The sequence below is a fragment of the Mus pahari genome, chromosome 13 (assembly GCF_900095145.1).
Source record: "Mus pahari chromosome 13, PAHARI_EIJ_v1.1, whole genome shotgun sequence".
Classification (NCBI taxonomy): Eukaryota; Metazoa; Chordata; class Mammalia; order Rodentia; family Muridae; genus Mus; species Mus pahari.
In genome coordinates, this window is record NC_034602.1 from 27080196 (window position 1) to 27101677 (window position 21482).

The following is a 21482-nucleotide window of genomic DNA, read 5'->3' on the forward strand; positions in this document are numbered from 1 at the left end:
GGAGGCAGAGGCAGGCAGATTTCTGAGTTCGAGGCCAGCCTGGTCTACAAAGTGAGTTCCAGGACAGCCAGGACTATACAGAGAAACCCTGTCTCAAAAAAAAAAAAAAAATAAAATAAAAAAAATAAAAAATAAAACAAAAACAAAAACAAAATAAGCAGGGTGGTGGTAGTGCATATCTTTAATTCCAGCACTTAGGAGGCAGAGGCAGGCAGATCTGAGTTTGAAGTTAGCCTGGTCTAAAGAGTGAGTTCCAGGACAAGCATTGCTGTTAGAGAAACCATATCTTGAAAAGCAAAAAGAAACAAAAAAGCCTAACCAATTCCCTTAAGAAGCATTCAGGTGATCCCTACACCAGGAGTTCACCACTGGAGAATGACCCAAAAGCCCAAATTGAGGTAAACTGCTCAGAACTCAATTTGGGATCAATTTGGCATTTCTTGATGGAAAAAAAGTCCTTTATTCAGACACATTATAATCAAACTCCAGTTCTAACCTCAGTTATATACAGTGGTATGTACTCTCAAACGACTTAAAACACCCAAGATGAGAGACAGACCCAAAGTACTTACAAAGTTATCCTGTGAACTTGTCTGAGACTCAGAGCTGCTTTCTGTGAATTCTGTCTCCATTTCCCCAAGATCTACAGGTTGTCTGAGAAATGAACATAACAAGCTTGTCAGTCATCTGCTGCTATCAGATAGTTTGTTTGCTAAAGCCAAATACCACCACAACAGTGTTGTTTCCTAAGGAACATTTCACATTTGACAAATTTAATTCCTGACCAATCAACCCAACACAAAAAACTGATAACAACTCCAAGTGAAAGGTCACCCAGCTCAGAGGGCTAATCTGAGAATTCACATATACCCAAAAATATCCTTTTTTGGGTTTTTTGTTTTTGTTTATTTCATATACAGTGGTGTTTTGCTGCATGTCTGTGTGAGGGTGACAGACCCTCCAGAACCGGAGTAGGACAGGTATGAGCTGCCATGTGAATTGAACCTGGGTTCTCTAGAACTGCCAGTGCTCTTAACCACTGAGCCATCTCCAAGCTCCTTTTGTATCTATACAGCTCTGACTGTCCCGAAACTAATTCCTGGTCCTGTAAACATTCTTGAAAAGCAAGAGGGGAATGATAGGGCCTCAATACCTTCTAAGTCAGAACTTCAAGGTGAGCCTGTGCTAGAGTTAAGACCCTGATCAAAACACCAAAAATATAGCTAGGGATGTGGCCCAGTCTGAAGAGCATTTGCCTAGCATGAATCAAATGGGGTCTACGGGCCCTGAAGAAATGGTTTAGTGGCTAAGAGCACTAACTGCTCTTCCAGATGTTCTGAGTTCAAGTCCCAGAAACTGAATGGTGGTTTATAGCCATCTATAATAGGATCCATGTATTGTTGTGCAGATATACATACAAAGCACCCATATGTAAAAAGTGCATAAATAAGAATAAAACAGGAGGACAGGAGATAGTAGTGTACACCTTTAATCCCAGTACTCATGAGTGCAAGAGGACTTCTGCATTCAAGGCCCACACGGTCTACACCTCTAGCTCCAGGGATGCCAGGACTACAGAGAAACCCTATCTCCAAAATCTAAACCAAAACCACTCAGATAGGGCTGGGGAATGGAAAATAGACATAAGGCACTAATTCTGGAATCCAGAATGCATGTCAAAGAAAGCTCACAGCCCCCCTGGCTAATATAATAACAAACACAACGAACATGAGAACCTGCCTCAAACAGGTATAAAGTAAGGCCTGACACCCAAAGCTGTCCTCTGAAGTACACACACAGCCAATTGTCCTAGACTGAGCTGTTTTCTAACTCTCAAAGACTAAATCCAGAACAGGAGGTAAACTCCTCCCTGGCAGCCACAACTCTGTGTAATAAATCAGGCCTGAAGGCTAATATCTGTTCTCAACACTGTTCAGGACAATCTGTTACTGTGACAGAGATAAAGAAAGCAACAAAGACATACATTTCTTGCAAATCACATCCTTCTTCAGCAGGAGGATCCCAAAAATGCAAAGCCACCTTCCAGAGTTTAATCTGTTGGTCCCATGACCGCCGGCTGTACTTCTTAAATTTGTTGGGGGTTCTGGGATGGATTCCAGGTTGTCGCAGGTGTCTGCAGGACATAACATTACTTCAGCACACTTTGGGGTTAACATTTAACAAATAACTCAGCCGGGCATGGTGGCACACGCCTTTAATCCCAGCCCTCAGGAGGCAGAGGCAGGAGGATTTCTGAGTTCAAGGCCAGCCTGGTCTACAAAGTGAGTTCCAGGACAGCCAGGGCTACACAGAGAAACCCTGTCTCAAAAAACAAAACAAACAAACAAAAAAAAACTCATATTCTCTTTTCTTTTTATTATTTTCATTTTTTCCATACTGCTATGTTGGCTGGTCTCAAGCTCAGAAATCCTCCTGTTTCTGTCTCCTGAGTGCTGAGATGAAAAGCATGCAGCACCACACCCAGTAATAACGGAGATTCCATAAGGTGAACAAAGACGTCCATTAAAGCAGTATCTCAACCAGGCAGGAACCTGTACTCCCAGCACTCAGGAGGCTGGGGCAGAATGGAAAATGAACAAGACCCTTTCTTAAAATCTTACTCTTCCTTTAAAACCCACATTCTAGAAAATGTTTTAATTCCAATTCTCTTGAGTTCTGAGGCCAGTCCGGTCTACAAAGTGAGTTCTAGGTCAGCCAAAGCTACACAGGGAAACCCTGTCTTAGAAAAGATAGAAAGAAAGAAGAGAGAAAAAGGAGGAAGGTGGGAGGAGAGGAGAAGAAAGGGGAGGGGGAAGGGAGGGGAGAGGATAATAAAAGCAGAATGTGCTATCTACAATAAACGGGGTAATGGCAATTTTTTTTCTCCACTTAAGAGACTCAGTATCCACATAGTGGCTCAAAATCAACTATAGTTCCAGGTTATCTGACACCCTCATCTGGCGTACCAGGCACACACATGGTATTCTGTACATTCATGCAGAGAGGGAAAAAAAAAAATCAAACCAAACCAAACCAAAACAAAAAACCCACCAACATTCTTTTTTTTTTTTTTAAAGATTTATTTATTTATTATATGTAAGTACACTGTAGCTGTCTTCAGACACTCCATAAGAGGGCGTCGGATCTTGTTATGGATGGTTATTCTCCACCATATGGTTGCTGGGATTTGAACTCCGGACCTTTGGAAGAGCAGTCGGGTGCTCTTACCCACTGAGCCATCTCACCAGCCCCCCACCAACATTCTTATATACTCTCTCTTTGGTTTTTCCAAAAAGGTTTCTCTGTGACGCTTAGCTGTCCTGGAACTCTGTAGACCAGGCTGGCCTTGAACTCAGAGATCTGCCCACCTCTGCCAGGTCTCATACACATAATCATTACAACACCACCATGCCCAGCTCTCCAATTAGATACTTCATTCTTTAACTTGACTTTTATTTTCCTACTATGTATTTTAATAACTACATACTTTATAAAACTACACACTTTGTAAGTCCTGAGGATGAAATGCTACCTAACATTGTTAATTTTCATGTTCACAGTCTGTCAAATGCCAATCGATTCTTGGTTTGCGAGTAAATTTTTATGAGTTCCTAATAAGTACTTCCTAGCATGTGTATCTAGTATAAGCAGCTCCTTAACAGGTACAATGCTGTGGGACAGGCCTATGTGACATTACCTGGGGACCTCTTTAATGTATCGATCATAGGCAATAGTGTTCTTCCCATAGTTGATCTGCTTCTGCCTTCTCATCAAGACACTCTCATCCGTCTCCACATCAGCAGGCACTGAAGACATGGACTCCTTTGAATCAGAACTGAAAAGAATGAAGATTAAACAAGCTTTGAATTTAAGATTACTAGGTGCCAAGAAAAAAACTGAAACAGTGCCCCGTCTCCATTTTAAATGATAGAAATCCTACCAAAATCCAGATTTTGGGCCAGGAGGTGGTGGCACACACATCTAATCATAGCACTCAGGAGGCAGAGGCAGGCAGATCTGAGTTCAATACCAGCCAAGGCTACAGAGAAAAATTGTCTTGGAAAAAACAAAACAAAACAAAAAAACAAACAAAATAATTCAGATGCTGTACTATAGAAATTTCCAGTACACAATAATGAAAAACAAACAACCAATAAATGCCAGGGCAATAATCTCCTGAAAATTTTCATTACCAAATTAGAAATGTTTCAGCACGCACCTTCCCGATGATGATTTTCTTTCTCTTCCAAAGTCATTTATAAGTAGTTTTCTTTTGTACCTGAGAACGGAATAAAATACTACTGTTTTTAGAAGTATACCACACATGAAACGAACAGAAACAAAGCCTTTTTTCTGAACATGCTTTGGCAATGGGAGGATGCTGAGTGTGCGGTAAGCCTGGGCTCATTATGTTAGACTCTGACTGCAACTGCAGGGATTTGGTTTACAAGAGGAAATGTACTACTTTTTTCTTTAAAAACATTCTTGGGCTATGGCTCAGCAGTTAAGATTACTTGGCGTCTCTCCCAGAGGACCCAGGTTCCATTCCCAGCATTCACACTGTGGCTAACTCCAGCAAAAGGGAGATCTGATGCTCTCCCTCTGGCTTCTATGGACACCAGGCTTATGTGGAGCACACAAACACACACACAGGCTGGGCAGTGGTGGCACTGAGTTTGAGGCCAGCCTGGTCTACAGAGTGAGTTCCAGGACAGCCAGGGCTATACAGAGAAACCCTGTCTCAGGGGGCAGAGTTGGGTGGGGGTAGGGGAACCCACACACCGGCTCATATACAAGAGGTCTGAGTTACCAACAGCTTTGAGCCACCATGTGGGTACTACAGTGTACATCCATTCCACACATGTGCAGAGGTAGAGTACAACTATGAGAGCCAGCTCTCCCCTTTCATCTGAGTTCTGGGGGTCAAACTCAGGTCATGGAGCTTAGAAACAAATTTCACCCACTGAACTATCTCACTGCGTTAGCATTATTTCTTTAAGTCTATTCGTTGGCAATTCATGTCCCAGGTAAGTTAATCCTTCCCTTTCTCTAGCTAGAGACACAGCTTAAGGCTTATGCACTACAACCTTCAGCAGGTCCTTACTCCTCCAGATTGTCCTGAGATCTTTTTTTGTTTGTTTGTTTAGTTTTTTGGCACAGAACTTCTAGGCATAACCCTGTAGCTTACTATGTAGACCAAGCAGGCCTTGAACTCAAGATCCACCTGCTTTCCCAATGAGGGGATAATTAAAGGTATGTGCAACTACACTCAGCTCATTTCTGGGATCTCCTAAGTAAGACCAAGCCAGAGAGTCTATCAGCTGTTTTACAAAGGCACTTTCTATTTCACTGAGGAGAGGTCTCTGTATGAACCCAGAATTTACAGTTCAGCTAGTCTACCACATTTTTATTTGTGTTTTCCTTGTGTGCTCTCACAAGGACAATTTGTAGGAACTGGTTCCCAGGAATTGAACTCAGGTCATTAGGAAGCAAGTGCCTTTCCCTACAGAGCCATTTGCTGGCCTTGGTTTGGTTAGTCTAGCCAGCTTGCTACTAGGAATTCTATTTCTTCTTCCCAAGTGTTCTGGTATTAATTATAGGCAAGCCACCATGTCCACCCAGCTTTTATGACAGTGCTAGAGATCCCAACTTCAGGTGTCATTCTTGTGAAGCAAGCACTCCATCCACAGAAACATCTCCCCATCCCCTGACTTAGTTTTACACTATTAATTAAAATTCTGTCAGACATACCTCAAGAACTACCCTATGATCTTTTCAATCTTTTGAAAAAACATTCCAGAGTACCAACATACTGTATTTGACTACCATAACGATAACAAATGACTACACTCTAGAAAACCCATATCCAAACTCTGGAGTATTTTCCTTTCTTCCCCAGCATCTCTTTCTAGTAGTCCCTGTGCTTAAGATCTGTTAGAAATGTCTTTTAATAATCTTAAACTTTGATTCATACTGGCCCAACTTAAAACTCTTCTCTGGCAGAACCAAGGATCTAACTTTACCTGAGTGGTGGTCCCTAAAAGATAAAACAACTCCTCAGGCTATTGTGGGTGACAATGTGGACTGGTTTCTTTATGCCAACTGAGTAAAACGTATTTATTAGAGAGCATATCCAAGCATAACCCTGGATTCAACTTTTAGCATTGCCATAAAAAATAAAAAGCTTCTAGAATTTGGGGAGATAAATTCATGGATAGAGCTTTTTTCATACAAATTTGAGAACCAAAATTTGAATCTGTACCACTTACTTAAAAAAACAAAACAAAAAACCCTGGGTGGGCTTAGAAGTCACCTCTTAATTCCAGCGCTTGATATATGTGCTCCCCATACTAAGTTGGCTAGGTAGAATATCCAAATTATCAAGGTCTGAATTCAGTAAGAGCAATTTGAGGGAGCCACCTGATGGCAACCTCTGCTCTCAATGTACAGCTGCACATGTACACATGCATACATTAAGATGAAAAGAGAAAGACCACCACCACTACCACTGCCATCCACAGTCCTATTACCACGGGGTTCTCAAACTAGGAAGCACTCACTTAAAGGCATTTAAAAAACAAAACAAAACAAAACTACCTGGTCCTACTCCAGCAGCCCAAGGAGCCTGCAAATGTGTATTTCTAACAAGCTTCCAAGGGAAGCTGATGCTGGCCTAAGGACTAGAGTTTTCCCTTTTTGTGTTGTGAAGGGACCAATAAACTCAGGGATTCATCATGCTAGGCAAGCTCATTACCAATGAACAGATTTTTTTGAAAACCATTATTCTAAAATATTCTATGAATAGTCAGTAATTGAAAAAAAAAGATATTGCAAAAGTTTAATAAGAATTCTGGGATCTTGGTTTCTTTAAAAAAAAAAAAAAAAAAAAAAAAAAAATAAAACCAAAAAAAAAAAAAAAAAAAAAAAAAAAAAATAAGCTGAAACCAGGAAGTGGCGGCACACATCTCTTTTAACTCCAGCACTTGGGAGGCAGAGGCAGGCAGCTGAGTTGAGGCCAGCATAGTCTATAGATAAGTTCCAGAACAGTCAGGACCACACAGAAACTCTGAGGGGAAAAAAAAAAGCAAAACAAACAAAACCCACAAAATACTAGAAGACTCTGCTTTCATCTTAATCCCAGGTCTGGCTATGGGCTGCCTTGCAGCAGCTATGATTTGCCTCATGCTGTAACAGAAGCATGGTTTTGACAGCTGCAGATAGTTTCTGCAATTGTGTGATGTTTGGAACTCTGGAAAATTTTCAGAGGGCCTACAAATGCTAGGGCACCATGAGGCAGGGTGGGTGATTGTTGGTCATTCAGGACGGTTAGTGAGGTGGTTAGTAATGTGTGCAAAGAAGGAAAGTAGATTCAAAAAGGACCCTCCATCTTTCCCCTTTATGCTTCTTACTCTCCTATCCGGTGACAGGGTGAAATGGGGGAGGGAGATAAAGGGTAGGAGAACCCACAAAGTAGCCACAACAAAGTGTGTACCTTGCAATCTCTTTGTTAACTCTGGTCCTCATTTCATCTTCTTCAACTGCACTGGCCCAGTCAGAACATCTAGATCGGGGCTTATGGCCTTCAGGAGTTGTAAAGCTACAATAAAATAAAAATGCATTTAAATCATAAGTACTGTCTTTTTTTTTTTTTTTTTTTTTTTTGCCACGGCTTTGGCAGAATGGGTGTGTTTAGATAATCTCAAAGCCTGTCTGGACTTCACTAGAAAGTCTACCTGGCTACTATGAATCAATGCTAGATCTGTCAGTGCCATGAAGAGGACCTTCTATGGAACTTGGCTTTATGTTCTGAGACAAGTCTCACCATACAGTCTTGAAAACTCTCATGCATCTGTTCCCTATACTCCCACATTCCTGTAAACCTAGCTCTTCAAAGCAGGAAGCTCTCTGTGAGTTCAGCCTGGTGGCCTATGTCATGAATTACAGATCTACTAGGGCTACAAAATGGGACCCAGTCTTTAAAAGCATTCCTATCATTGGCATGACAAAGTGGCTATGTGGCAACCTACGAACCAAGGGGGGGGGGGGTCTAGATACCAAGACCCACAGAATAAGAATCTGACATTTGGGACTGGAGAGATGGCTCAGAGGTTAAGAGCACTGACTGCTCTTCCAGGGGTCCTGAGTTCAATTCCCAGCAACTACATGGTGGCTCACGACCATCTATAATGAGATCTGATGCACTCTTCTGGTGTGTCTGAAGACAGCGACTGTGTACTAAAATAAATCTTTAAAATAAATAAATAAATAAATAAAAATGAATGCTTGCTGTTCTTACAGAGGACATGGGTTCAGTTCCTAGCCCCGACAGTCCCTCATAAATCCAGTTGTAGGAGCTCCAATGTTCTCATTTCCACAGGCACCAGGCACACATGCGGTACACGTCTATCAAACAAAACACTCATACACATAAAAACATCCCAAAACTTGAGAGGCAAAACTTGGGAGGCAGAGGCAGGTGGATTTCTGAGTTTGAGGCCAGCCTGGTCTACAAAGTGAGTTCCAGGACAGCCAGGGCTATACAGAGAAACCCTGTCTCTAAAAACTTTAAAAAAAAAAAAAAAAAAAAAAAACAACTCATACATATAAAAAATATTTTTCATCCCAAAACTTGGGAGGCGGGTGGAGCTCTGAGTTCAAGGCCAGCCTAGTCTACCTAGTGAGTTCCAAGACTGCCAAGGTCACACAGAGAAACCCTGTCTTAAAACACACACACACACACACACACACACACACACACACAAAAACCCTAACATTTATTTTCAGATAATTGGGACCATTACAGGGTTCGCAGCTTCAGCTCAATAAGGTTTTTTTTTGTTTTCATTGAGACAAGATAGTCTAGTTTCACTATGTAGCAAATAAAGAACTTGAACTTCTAATTCTCCTGCCTGTAACTCCTGATCACACCTGAGATTACTGATACAAACACTATCACCTTCCTTTTACCTACCTTAGGGCTGGCCTCTGGCCTTTCCTATACTCTCACAACTAGTCTAATGTCTTCAAATATGTGCTGGTAATTTCATATTTTCAGCTGAAAGTTTCCCCAAAGTTAACAAGATTCCCTCCCAAAATAGATCTGCCCATCCTCTGCTCCTGCTACCATGAGAAATGACTGACACCAACAGAAATGGTCAAGGGTTTCAATCAGGCTGACTTTTCTATCCTCAATCAACATTGCCTGTGTATTCAGAAGTCACTGAGTTAAGTCACCATGTCCTTTCCCTGGGCTTGGCAGCCCCTTCGAGTCAGCTACCTAGCAAACCACATAGCCCATAAAAGGAGGTATGGTCAAACTTTCTGAGATCACTGTCCCCTTCATCAATCACTACACAAAGGTCCCCAGAGAGAGCACTTCCCTGAGGAGTCCACCGCACCAGCTTACTCTTAAGACACTCCTGGTCTCTCTGAATTACTACTGTACTTCCTAGCCCGCCTCCATCAGGCTACCAAGGGACCTCACTGACTTAAGCACAATGCCTCAGGAAAAAAAAAAAAAAAAAGAAATCTAAGCACTGTGGCAAACGCTTATCAAATGGGAAGGACCCAACTAGAAGTATGAATAACCTAGGACTTAGCTTTGGTTTGTATCTCCCTTTCACTCAGGTAATAAAACCTAATTTCTCGCCCCAACACACACACACACACACACACACACACACACACCCTCCCACCACCACCCCCCCCCCGGGAAGCAGGGGAAGGTTGGGAGGTCGAAACATTTTAACAAGATGTTCAAAGTAGCAGTCCTTGACATTACTGACATGAGTGAAAAATATAAAGGCTGATCCACTCCGGATAAAACCAGTTTTGCTGCCACCTATCAGTCGCTGGTAAGATGCTTCTAACACTGAGCAAAACTGACTCTCCAGAGTAAGCTAATCTACTCCACCAGCTTCGAAAACCCGAGTGCCACGGGATGAGGGTCCCCTTGGCCCTCCTCCAACCCCCCCGAGTGACCAGCCCGTTTCCAAGGAGTCGGGGCCCACCTTTCAGGTCGGTGGTCCGCAGTCTGGAGCTCGCCTTCTTCGGAGTCCTCGGGCTTCCGGTCCCTTCCGTCCGCTCTGCGCTTCCGTCCGAGACTCCATCTCGCAGGGGACCGCGGGCTGAGGACACAGACTGCGGTCAGTGGGCGGGGCCCCCAAAGCACCGCTGGTTCGGGGAACCCTTACCTTACGGACGGCGAGAAATCGAGGGCTCGTAGACCGCACGACCCGCTTACCTCGCACCGCCGTCGCGGCGACTCCCATAACCGGGTGGGCTTCTAGGTCTGCAGGCCATGGCGGCAGAGGTCTGAAGGACAGCTGGGCGGCGAGCACCTCACTCGGCAACAGCACTGACGAGGTCTGAGCTCGCCTTGCCCAACCGCCCTTAAGTGCGCAGCGGCCCCGCCCCTCGGTAACTCCCGCGCGCGCGCGGCGTCGGACGAAACCACGGGACGCGCACCCGCAGGGGAGCCCCTCTCAGCTCTGCGCGCCCGCCGGACGGACCCGGATCCAACCCAAGCCTCGGGATTGCGGGCAGTCGCTCAACTACGACGCCTGATGCGGCCGTCGGGAGGGCGGGAAAAATGGGCTACCCCGACTAAGGCGGAAAGGAACTGGCGACCTTCCCCAGCCCCCACGGCTTTCCAGGAGGCTGGCGCTGTAGCTGCTGGGCCTCTGATTGGTAGCCCCTTCGCGGGCCCGAGGGGTATTGGCGGGAGATTGGGCAGTGCGCGCCACTGCCTCTCAAAGTCAGGAGGCGTAGCCACGGCGAGAGCCGGCCCACCGAGATGCCGCCCAAGATCGGGGCCCGCCCCTCCGACCCACCGCCACAGTCGTCCCGGAGCGCACAAATCTAGCTTAAACCCAGTTTTAAAACCGTACAAGCCATCCATTAGTAGCCAACAAACTCAGTGGCCTCTTGTTCCCTGCAAGACCGTCTACCCTGTCTCTGGAGCTTGAATCACCAGCACGCCGGCCGGGCCCCTGCAGATCCCACCTGTCCTATGTGGGCAATCATGACTCTCCCTTAAGAGTGGATCTGGCCCAGAGCAGCATGAGAGGGTGGGATGGTGGTAACTATGTGGAGCCATCTAAGAGCCATCTAAGTGTCCTTCTGAACACACTAAGCACTGACACTGATTTCTAATACAGCTTTCTCATCTGTGACTATATTCATCTGACTTTCCCAACATCCTGCAGCCACTATGTAAAATACTGCAAAAGAATGGTTTTAGGCTGGGCGTGGTGGCACACGCCTTTAATCCCAGCACTCGGGAGGCAGAGGCAGGCGGATTTCTGAGTTCGAGGCCAGTCTGGCCTACAAAGTGAGTTCCAGGACAGCCAGAACTATACAGAGAAACCCTGTCTCGAAAAAAAAAACAAAAAAAAAAAAAAAAAAAATAAGAATGGTTTTAGTACCAGGTTAAACAAAATGAAGTACATCACTTGAAAAGGAACACTTTATTAAATACTGTGTCATTTAGCTACATTTACATTTATTTGTATAAAATTAACTCTTCTGTGGTTAAAAATAAAATAACTTCAAACCACTTGGCCTCTGCTAGGCAGACAGCCCTGGAAACTGGCTGACTCCTGGTCATACTATAGGGACAGGCAGAGCTGAGTTTGCTCTGCTAGCAAATCCCTGGGGTTAGGTGCAGTGTTGGCTGGGTGAGAGGCTAGCTTGGTCTGTCCCTACTGCTTTCAACAACTAAATGTAGGTGCTTCAGGACCACAAGGTGAAGGAGAGGTCCTCCCTCTAGCAGCTACACTTTGTGCCAGAGATGGAGGGGAACGAGCAGACTCCTCCCCACCCATCTGTACCATAGATAAGCAAGTACATCTATGTATAAGTACGTCCATCAGAACCTTAACCACTGAGGTACCCTCTCCTGATCCAAGCACCCCACAAGGCCTTGGCTAACCCTGTGCTACACCCCTGGTGGGCTTCTTTCTGGATAGTGCTGTGGCTCACTGGTCCTTGGCTCCCTAAAACCCTTCCCTAGGGTTAGGAGTGTGAGCTCTTGGCCTCCCCTGGACTAGAGAAGCAGGACAAGACACCAAAAGCATTGTGGACCCTCTAAAGCATATGCAACCCTCATGAGGAACTTGGGAAAGTACTCTGTCATGCCTTCCTACCAAGAGGTAGCCCCTTGGCCAGCCGCAGTCACCAGGATACCCCAGAAGAGGACTTCACACTAAAGAGGCACCCTGGTGACCCTGTCAACCGTCAGTGTCTACCCACCACCACAGGGTCTGGTTTGTATGAGGTACAGGTATGCTCTCTAATGGAATTAAGGCGAACAGGCCAGATAAAGGCTCTTGAGCCAAACTGCATTGTCTTGGGCTTTGGGGCATCCTATGTGGCCTATCAGCCCCGCCTGGAGGTAAACTGGAAGAGAAGATGCTGACAGTCCAGGGGTAGGGCACTTCCATGAGAATTTCTTCTAAAACTCTTCAACTGACCATAGATTCAAGGTAGAGAGTGGCTGTAGATTAATTGTGTGCTTTAACTAGAACCTCTTGCCAAAGTCAAGGAGCTTCAGGCACTCCCCAGAAGTGGCTAGTGGAGACACAGAACATACTGTGATGCTCAGCGTACACAACACACATCCAGGATGCAGAAGCGGGCACGGCAAGTGGGGCAGGGCACACGGCTGGCTAGCCAGGTGTCCGGGCGCTGGGGATCCTGGCGGCTGGCAAACCACTTGCCCATGCAAGTGAGGCACCACATGGGTCGGCAGTAACACTGCTGGCACTCGCCCACCGCCGGCTCCTGACAGGTCTTCACCAGCTTCACGCTGGCCCGTGTTTGCATGCAGCCTATACAGGCCTCGAGCTCCTACAGAGAGGCAGTTGAAACAAAAGGGGTTACAGAAAGGCCTACAGGACGGTCCTGGGAGGACCCTACCCACTCTCCCACTTGGGCCAGCCCCCACCTGGTTGCTGGGTACTGAATAGGCTGGGTTGACCTCCACGTGGGAAGCAAATGTTTCTAGGAAGAGGTCCCCCAGGCTCTGGCGGATGACCACATTGGCTGCACTTCGGATTGGGGCATGGAGCTTCTCACATAGTTCGCCATACTCTGATGAGTTCAGCCTGCAAGAACCATGGCTTGATGAGCTGAGACCATCTGTCCTTGGGTCCACAACCTAAACTCATTCAGAACCAAAAGCAGGCAGGTGAACTAGCCACCAAGGATAGCCGTGACGGCAAAGTCCACAGAGTCACTGGTCACACATTCCCCAGCAGGATGGACAGGAAGAGTCTGGAGCTAAAGTGCCACCAAACTACATTCCTAGGCCATCCCAAGAAGGTATAGGGACAGCTCAATGACAGCAGAAAGAGCGACAAAAAGAAAGCAGAGGGGAAAATAAAAAAACCTTGAAAGAGGATGACACTGAAGGGGTCAACCGACCAATGTCATATAGGCCCCAGCAGTGCCTTAGTCTTCCTCTACCCTTAACACCTCCCAAGCAGTGCATGATCCACAACCACCATGCGCTTACCGAATATCAAAGGGCTGTGTGCCAGGGCTGGTGCTTGCCACGCGGATGGTAAGAAGCTGCACAGGTAGGTTTGAGTCTGGCGAGAGATCGTGCTGCCTCGACTCTGTCACAGTCAAGTGAACATCCTGTTGCTGAGCCACATGCACACGGTACGTGGTCACCTTCATTACCCATGTGTCTGTCACAATCACTCTGGCACCAGGTGCCCCTGTAGCAAACTTGTCAATCCGTCGGAACTCTGTGTTGATGGAAGAAGCAACCGCCTGCCAACCAGACTGTGGAAGGGCATAGAGGGCCAGGGTTTGGGCCAGTGGATGTCGGGTCCACCTATCCCAGGACCAGTAGTAGATCAGGGTACAGGAGAGAAGGGGAAGGGTCACAGCCAAGAGAAGGAAGAGCTGCCAGGCTTCTGGGGCCTGACCAGGGGAGTAGAGCTGCTTTTCTGAGGCTGCAAAGCACATGCCCATGTAGTAGCCTGCAGAAGAAAAGACATCTCAGGGAAAGACCTGGATGCTAGGGGCTCTTCCTCCCATGGTAACCCATCTGAAGACCACAACGCTCTCCCTGTGCTGGGAGAAGGAAAGAGCTATTTCCTTTCTGTTGCTAGCCCCGAGCCTTGTCTTGGTAACCTAGGGCATGATTAGCTCCCAGGACCCATTGCTTTTACCCCTTCACCTCCATAGCAGGCCTGCCTCAGCCCTTAGCCAGAGCAATGGTACCTCATATTAGAGGAAAGTGTTTTCAATTTACTACTATAACTTCACAAGCAGAGCCAAGTAGAAAAAAAATAATAAAGTCAAAGCTGCTGGGTGGTGGTGACTCATGCTCTCTATCCCAGCACTCGGGAGGCAGAGGCAGGTGGATCTGGGCCAGCCTCGTCTACTGAGCGAGTTCTGGGACAGCCATGGCTACACAAAGAAAAACAAACAAACATTTCCTAGAAAACCAAAAGGAAACAATGACTTTACATAAGCCTACTTGAGGCCTACTTGAGACAGTTCTTTGGGCTGTGTCTTGGTATCTCAATTTTGCCTCCTCTGAGGAGGCAGATCCAACATAGCCCATCTCAAGAGCTGGGACACTGGATAAGAAAATGAGCAAGTACCCAGTGCTAGAACAAAGAAGCCAGTTTCAGGGCCCTGTTAAACCAGCAGGGATCAACCTGAACATCAAAATGATCTGCAGACGGTAAGGTACTGTTTGAGCAGGCTCCAAGCTGCAAAAAACAATAGTAAATGTTTACTTCTAGCCAATTCACTTCATGTTAAAATAACTTGCTTTGGTTGTGTAGCAACAGATGACAGCTCCACCATCTGTCCGCTCTCAATATGACCTCCCTGAGTGACTTGTGCTTATTAACTTTGGGTTCCTTGTTCTGGCATGGGAGTGCCCACTGGACAGCCCTTGGTCAGGAGTCCTGCCTCAGAGCCCCACTCTCTGTATCTGCCTTGTAGTATACTAAGTCTCCAAACCAAACTACATGGATATGCCAACTCTATCTCCAATTCTCCAACGGAGTCTCCTTCACACTCCTTCTTCTCAAAACAGATCTGCATGTTTCTAATACCACACCTGCCTCTGTCCTCCTGGAGCCTAGGCTGCTGCATCTTCACACCAATCATTCCTGTGCCCAAAGCTGCAAGTATGACAGGGCAGCAGACACGTGTTCTCCCAGACCTATCTTTCCCTGTCCCTGTAGCCTCCAAAGATCTCCTTCATCTGGATCCCAGACTTCAATCACTGCTATATTTCAGTAGTTTCCCCAACCTTTCCTCCAAACAGTGAACAGATGGGACTCTCAGGGGTCCCACTAGCACTTGGGGCACCACGTACCATGGCCTTGAACAGGGCCATAGACCTAACCCGGCAAAGGAAACTCTGCACTAATATACCCAACCTTGACCGTCTTCATCTCTGCCTGCTCTCCTTACACCCACCTTCCCCTGAGAGCCCTCCAACCCCTGTTGTAATGTAGTAGTTCTTTCCTATGGCAAACAGGCTGAACGATTCTGCACTCCAGCCGCAGTGATGTCAAAGACTGGAGCTTAGCCCCACCCGAGCACCACTCGCAGGACAGCGCCCGGGCCGCCGCCTCCCTACTGGGAAGAGCGTCTGGTGCTCTAGAGCGCTCAGCTCACAGCCAGGGCTGCAGAGATCCCGCTTGCTTGCTCCTGATCTTGACCGGCTTCTGCTCCAGTTCCTCACCCTTGGAGTCTCCAAGCGCCCACCACCGGCCGGCACACAGGAGGCTCACCTAACGGCAGCAGTGAGTGACACAGTAGTGTGGCGGAAGTGCGGCGAAGGTGGTAAGGTACGAAGGCGGCGTCCTCGCTGCCCAGCCAGCCCGACAACAGATTCTGTACTGTGAGCCCAGCCGAGTAGAACTCGTTGGGCGTGAACACGAAGCACACTGCGAAGACCAGGTAGGCCAACGTGAAGGTCACCTCGGGGCTGTCCATCCCGCCGCCGCTCACCGGGCCGTGCAGAGGCAGGAGCTTCCAGTTCCGGACAGTTGGTTTGTCGCCGCGGCTACCACCGCCAGATCGCCTGCGGGGCACTCTGGGAAACGGAGTCCAAGTCAGGCTACTCGTGGGGCATCCTGGGAACCTGAGAGCCTCCTATTAAAGCACCCGCAAAGCATTCTAGGAAATGGAGTCCCTCCTCAGGCTGCCCGCGGGGCATTGTAGGAGACAATTTCCCTGTCAGGTGACCCGAAGGGCCTCCTGGGAGACAGAGTCTCGCGAGGCCGCCGCCGGCATTCTGAGTGGGGAGTTCTCGGAATCCTACGCTGACCCACAAGCTGTGAGCCGCCCAGACAACCCCTTTAAGGGTTCAACTTCCCCTTTACGGAGGAGACGCTGCAACTGGGTCCATTTAACAGCTGAGAAAAGCCAAGCCAGGGCGAACTGCTCTTTAACCGCACTCGCGGCCGACCGTGAGATGGTCTGGGCCATGATGGATCTCACCTCACTGGCTACCAACAAGCCCACTGGGCCCGCGATGCTAGACCACAGTTCCCATACGCCCCCACGCTCCCACTGTGCCCTCAGTCCCGGAAGCGGAACTCCCTACGCAAGAGGGGCGGGACTAGTGTGGCCTGCTATTGGCCGCAGGCGGTTCCACGGAAGCCTCTTCTGCAACGCGCTGATTGGATGCCGAAAGCTAACTTCCGGTATTTGAATCTGGGCGGCCGTAGCGGACGACGTTCCCGGACTGCGAGAGCCGAGCTTGGTGGGATTCCTTGGGCCCGGTTTCTCCAGCTCGTTTTCCTAGCGCGAAGGGGATACGGCGCTCCTCCCTGGCGGTGGGCGTCCGCGCGGGCCCAGGGCTCGGCAACCGTAGTCAGGTAAGGTAAACGGCGGTTTTCCTCGGGCGCGGGGTGGGGATCAGCCCCACGGAACTTGATTCCTGCGAGCTGAGTTGCTGTTCCTGTCTTCCGCAGCTTCGCTCTCTCCCTTTGTTGAGGACCCACCCCTCACTCCAGCCTCCTCTTTTCTTTTCTTTTCTTTTCTTTTCTTTTTTTTTTTTTTTAAAGATTTTTTTCCACTGTAGGTGTCTTCAGACACTCCAGAAGAGGGCGTCAGATCTTGTTACGGATGGTTGTGAGCCACCATGTGGGTGCTGGGATTTGAACTCTAGACCTTCGGAAGAGCAGTCAGGTGCTCTTACCCACTGAGCCATCTCACCAGCCCCAGCATCCTCTTTTCTGAACTCAGGGGATGCACCTAGCCTCCTAGGCAGGACGGGAACCCGCCCGCGGGCTTGGCTTTGCAGGCCGGCCTGCCAGTGGTCTCGGTCTGACCCAGTTGATGGTCTCCAAAGAGGCCGTGCCAGGTTCCTGTGTGTCGTGTAGGAGAATCGCGTCTCAGAGCCAAGGCATTCATCGCCCCAAGTCTCTTTCTCCATCTTTTCTGCGAAACTGTTCTGTCTGTCGTCTGTCCTCCTGAACCCACTGTCCCAGGGGATATTTCTTGTTCCTGGGTCTATGCCGCTAAGTCCTCCTTCCGTAGAGCCTGGCCACAGCCAGAATAAGTGACTTCTCTTGGAAACGCTTTCTTCTCAACTCCAAATGGTCCTGATAAGTTTCCCTTCTCTATAGCATCCTTCTCTGAACAGAGTCCTTTAAGGCTAAAGGCCTTTTTTCTCAACTTTAGCTACCAGGATGACCTCATGCCTATACCTATACAATTTGATTCAGCAGTACATATTTCAGTCATGATCGCTTGATTGTACACACCTGCCAACTCACTGTTCAAGGTGGGAGATGTGTCTTTCTCCTTCAGCCCTCAAACTCCACCTCAGACCATCAGTCAACTTGAGCTTTATCATCTCCCATAGGTGCCTTGACCCCAGACTTGTTCTCAGAAGGACAGGTGCAGCAGCAGCAATAGAACTTCCCTATGTTCCCTGGCCCACCCCATAGTTACTCCTGCACCAAGGAGACATCAAAACTTGTCAAGCTTTGTCTCCGGGAGCTCCCTCCAGGAGCTGGGGACATGGCTCAGACAGTAACGTGCTTGACAAACAAAGCATGAGGACTTGGCTTCAGATCCTCAGCACCCACCTAAATTGTGTGGTGTGACTGCAGCCTTTTGTAATCCTAGCACTGGTAAGGCAGACTGGAGGATCCCTGGAGCTCACTGCAAATAGTCTTGCTGAATTGGTGAGCTCCAGGGTCAGGTAGTCTCACAAGGTGGAGAACAATTGAAGAAACCACCTCATGGCAACCTTTGACCTCCCCTTCACAGGCACCAACACCTGCCTCCACTCAGCCCACCCCACATCCCATCTGAAGCAGAAGCTGAACCAACTGTTGTTCTGCCTTCTTGCCTGAAAGATGTCACCTGAGGCTGTAAAGCCCAGAGTCCTATGCTTGTAAATTCCACATCCGTTCTGGTGCCCTTTCCTCGTGCTTTCTGGGAAAAAAAAAAAAAAAAAAAAACCGTAAACATTGCTCTTGATTTGTTCTCTCTTTACCTTAGGAGACCTGTGTACCTTCTAAGCAACCTAGTGTACCTCTCTTTTCGCGAAGGGCGCCTCTGGTTCTGTCCCCCTCTCATATTTCCTCAAGGCTTCTAAAGCAGAGTCAGCAATAGCTTCTCTTTTGATGACCTCCCTCCCCAGTACCTCTCCTTACTCCTCAACCAGAGCCCTCAAGGTTTCACCCCCCAAGAATCCATGGTCCCCTGCCTCTGCCTCCCAAGTGCTAGGATTATTAAAGGTATGCTCCACTACCACCCTACCTCTTCGGTTCTCTTCAAACCAAAATTATATCCCCTAACTCTTGTCTTACAGTATAATACATTAATGGAGTCATTCTGAACACCCGGTTCTCTTTCCTTCTCTACCTGAACCCTTTTAGCAGTTGGCTCAGGAAGTAGCAGTATCCTTGATGCAATACATGGACTCTGAGGCTTTCCCTGGAAGGCGATGCCTACTTGAAGTATTAAGTATACCTATAAAGGGTATTACTAGCTCTACCTGTCCAGAGATAGAACATTTCCCTGCCATGCTCATGGGGCATTTCTATACATGCACTACAGCATCATTGATCTCCTAATGACTAAAACATACTGTTTTCCCAGAATGAGTCTGCACATCTTAAATGACGAAAATGTGCCCAGTGAAAAGAGTTCACAGTGCTGTGACTTCCTGTTTTCGCCACCAGAACTTACCGGAAGATCCTCTGTTCTTTGTCTGTCACAGAAAGAAAATGTACCACCCCAGAACCAGGCTAAGGCCCCAAAGGTAAGTGCGGGCTGTACTGTATATACTCATCAGGTACTCTGGGATTGGCTTTCTGAGAACCTTGCACTGTAGCACGTTGGCTTGTTTGTGAGAGCCTGTGTTATGGAGCATCTGCACTCTTCTCACCTTTCACTAGGTGACATTTCAGACACCTCTTCGGGATCCACAGACACACAGGATCTTAAGTCCTAACATGACCAATAAGCTTGAGGCTCCTTTTGCTTTGGATGACAATATTGGATTACAAAATGACCACTGTGTCTTCTTACAGAAAGAGAAGTAAGTGTGGATGCCTTTCACTGTTCTTCAATACTGTCCTCTCTGAGGGTGGCTGCAAAAGCTTCCAGTCCTGTCATATCCGGACGACTTTCTTCTGGGTTTCTCTGTGTAGCCCTGTCTGTCCTGGAACTCACTCTGTAGACCAGGCTGGCCGTGAACTCAGAAATCCACCTGCCTCTGCCTCCCAAGTGCTGGGATTAAAGGTGTGCACCACCATGCCCGGCTGACTGGCTGACTTTCTTCTCTTGATCACTGCCCTTAAGTGTAGTGTCTGGCACAGTTGTCAGTTGAGAGTTAATCAGCAGCTAGTTGAACTGTTTTAATTCCATCCTTTACTCTTTTGCTATTTTCCTACCTAACCCCAAAACCCATATAAAAACCACCCAATCCAGTTATTAAAATTGTAAGCTGTAAGCCTGGATTGGTCAGATCTAACACTTTACAAACTTCCTCCCCAGCTGAAAGACCCCTGTTACCTGCAATTCCTCCTATTCCATCATGGCTTCTTCCTCCTCCTGTTCTGTCCTCCTTCCCCTCTCATCCTCCCCCACTCCCTCTCTCCCCCTCTCCCCCTACCCCTCTCCCTCTCCTTCCTGTCCCCACTTTCAAACCCCCAGTCCCATCTTTCCCCTCCATTATCAGTCATAGGCTCTAGCCTTTACTGACCAGTTAAAATGGGGAGAAGATTCACCTGAGATCCCCTAAGTACATAACGGGCTGCTTGTCGGGGGCAGCCCCTCTTGAGGAAGCAGAATTACCATCAGACTATAAACAGCACCAGGACAAGCCACCGTGCCTGCCCCCTATTCTTTATTTCTGTAACTCGGTGGAGTGATTAGACCTTATCCCCAGAAAAGACTACCTATTGTCCTTCCTATTGAGTTTGCTCATCTCCCTTCTGCTTAAGTTAGCATTCGACTTCCTGTGCTCAAAGCTTGGAGAGGGCAGATAGACTCATAAACAGGGAGATTATCATACGGATTGACGAATTGGGGCTTGGGAGATGACTCCTTTGGTACTGTTGGCTATACAAACGTGAGGGCTTGAACTCGATCCTCAGTATCTAGGTGAAACTCTCCAAGCTAGTACACAGGAAAGGGGACACTGTCATCTCAGGAGCAGCTTCTTAATGTGTGTGTGATCTGGGGCCTAAGTGCCACTTGTTTATGTAGCCAGCATACTACTTTACTTCAAACTTCAGGACAAACAGGTCTCAGGTTAGTCCAAAAGAGGCACAGCTTCAGAGTTCCTGTTTCAAGACCATGGGAGAGGCACTCCAGGTTCTTCACAGCATGTGTGCACCTTACTAACAGTAAAATGAGTGCAGGTAGTTCCCCAGTAATCCTAGCACTGTGGCTGAGGAAGTCAGATTTCTCTAGTAAGAGCATCTCTTAAAAAAAAATAAATAAATAAATGAAAAAAAACATAGGCTACCAATCAGGTGAAAACTGGTTGGTACCACAGCAAGCCACTGTCCTTAGGTACTCCAAGAAGCAGCTGTGACCTGAAACTGTGCTAGCATCCCAGCAGCCAGATTCTCAGAGAAACAACCTCATAATTTTCATGTACCTTCTCAGCATGAGCAGTTTTTCAAGTGAATCAGCATAAGAGGGAGGTAAATGATAGTTCAGTGCCAGAGCAGGGCACACGGGGAAGACCCAGCTCTGATGACTCTTGTCTTTCCAGCCAGCGGCCTTTAGCTCCAATGGATGATGCACCTGTGGTTCAGATGGCAGCTGAGATCCTAAGAGCAGACGGCGAGTTACAGGTATGTTTGTGTGCATGGATAGCCGTTGTCAACATAATTACATACTGTACAGAAAAATAACAGGGCATTGAGGGATAGTGGTGCATACTTTTTTCAAGGCAGGGTTTCTCTATGTAGCCCTGGCTGTCCTGGAACTCACTTTGTAGACCAGGCTGGCCTCGAACTCAGAAA

General features: G+C 47.5%; 3 protein-coding genes across 4 annotated transcripts in view; 1 reads left to right on the top strand and 2 right to left on the bottom strand.

The window, feature by feature from the left end:
• Slbp (stem-loop binding protein) overlaps window positions 1-10623 on the bottom strand; it is a 12276-nt gene extending 1653 nt beyond the window's left edge. The window contains exons 1-7 of the mRNA XM_021210710.1: window positions 10244-10623; window positions 10011-10127; window positions 7493-7597; window positions 4220-4279; window positions 3698-3835; window positions 1985-2134; window positions 573-654 (exon numbers count right to left, since the gene is read on the bottom strand). Coding sequence (XP_021066369.1) covers window positions 573-654; window positions 1985-2134; window positions 3698-3835; window positions 4220-4279; window positions 7493-7597; window positions 10011-10127; window positions 10244-10302 — 711 coding nt within the window. The 5' untranslated portion in view covers window positions 10303-10623. The remainder of the gene's footprint in view (window positions 1-572; window positions 655-1984; window positions 2135-3697; window positions 3836-4219; window positions 4280-7492; window positions 7598-10010; window positions 10128-10243) is intronic.
• Window positions 10624-11449: 826 nt separating this feature from the next.
• On the bottom strand, window positions 11450-16125 carry Tmem129 (transmembrane protein 129). 2 transcript variants are annotated; one of them, XM_021210884.2, is made up of 4 exons: window positions 15722-16125; window positions 13517-13991; window positions 12947-13106; window positions 11450-12849 (listed from the first exon to the last, which is right to left on the bottom strand). In XM_021210884.2, the coding sequence occupies exons 2-4, from the start codon at window positions 13981-13983 to the stop codon at window positions 12601-12603; spliced, it is 876 nt and encodes a 291-aa protein (XP_021066543.1). In that variant the 5' UTR covers window positions 13984-13991; window positions 15722-16125; the 3' UTR covers window positions 11450-12600. The 2 variants fall into 2 exon arrangements, with proteins under 2 accessions (XP_021066543.1, XP_021066542.1); XM_021210883.2 differs by having other exon boundaries at window positions 15771-16119.
• Window positions 16126-16801: 676 nt separating this feature from the next.
• Window positions 16802-21482, top strand: part of Tacc3 (transforming acidic coiled-coil containing protein 3) — a 12525-nt gene continuing 7844 nt past the window's right edge. The window contains 4 exon segments of the mRNA XM_021210867.2: window positions 16802-16862; window positions 19102-19264; window positions 19401-19543; window positions 21230-21383. Coding sequence (XP_021066526.1) covers window positions 19103-19264; window positions 19401-19543; window positions 21230-21383 — 459 coding nt within the window. The 5' untranslated portion in view covers window positions 16802-16862; window position 19102.

Coding starts and splice junctions, on each gene's coding strand:
- Tmem129 (XM_021210883.2), bottom strand. CDS start 15,975: ATGGACAGCCCCGAGGTGACCTTCACGTTGGCCTACCTGGTCTTCGCA. Junction 13,992..15,770: donor TCACTCACTGCTGCCGTTAG/GTGAGCCTCCTG, acceptor TTTCTTCTGCAG/GCTACTACATGGGCATGTGC. Junction 13,107..13,516: donor ACACAGCCCTTTGATATTCG/GTAAGCGCATGG, acceptor TGGTTCTTGCAG/GCTGAACTCATCAGAGTATG.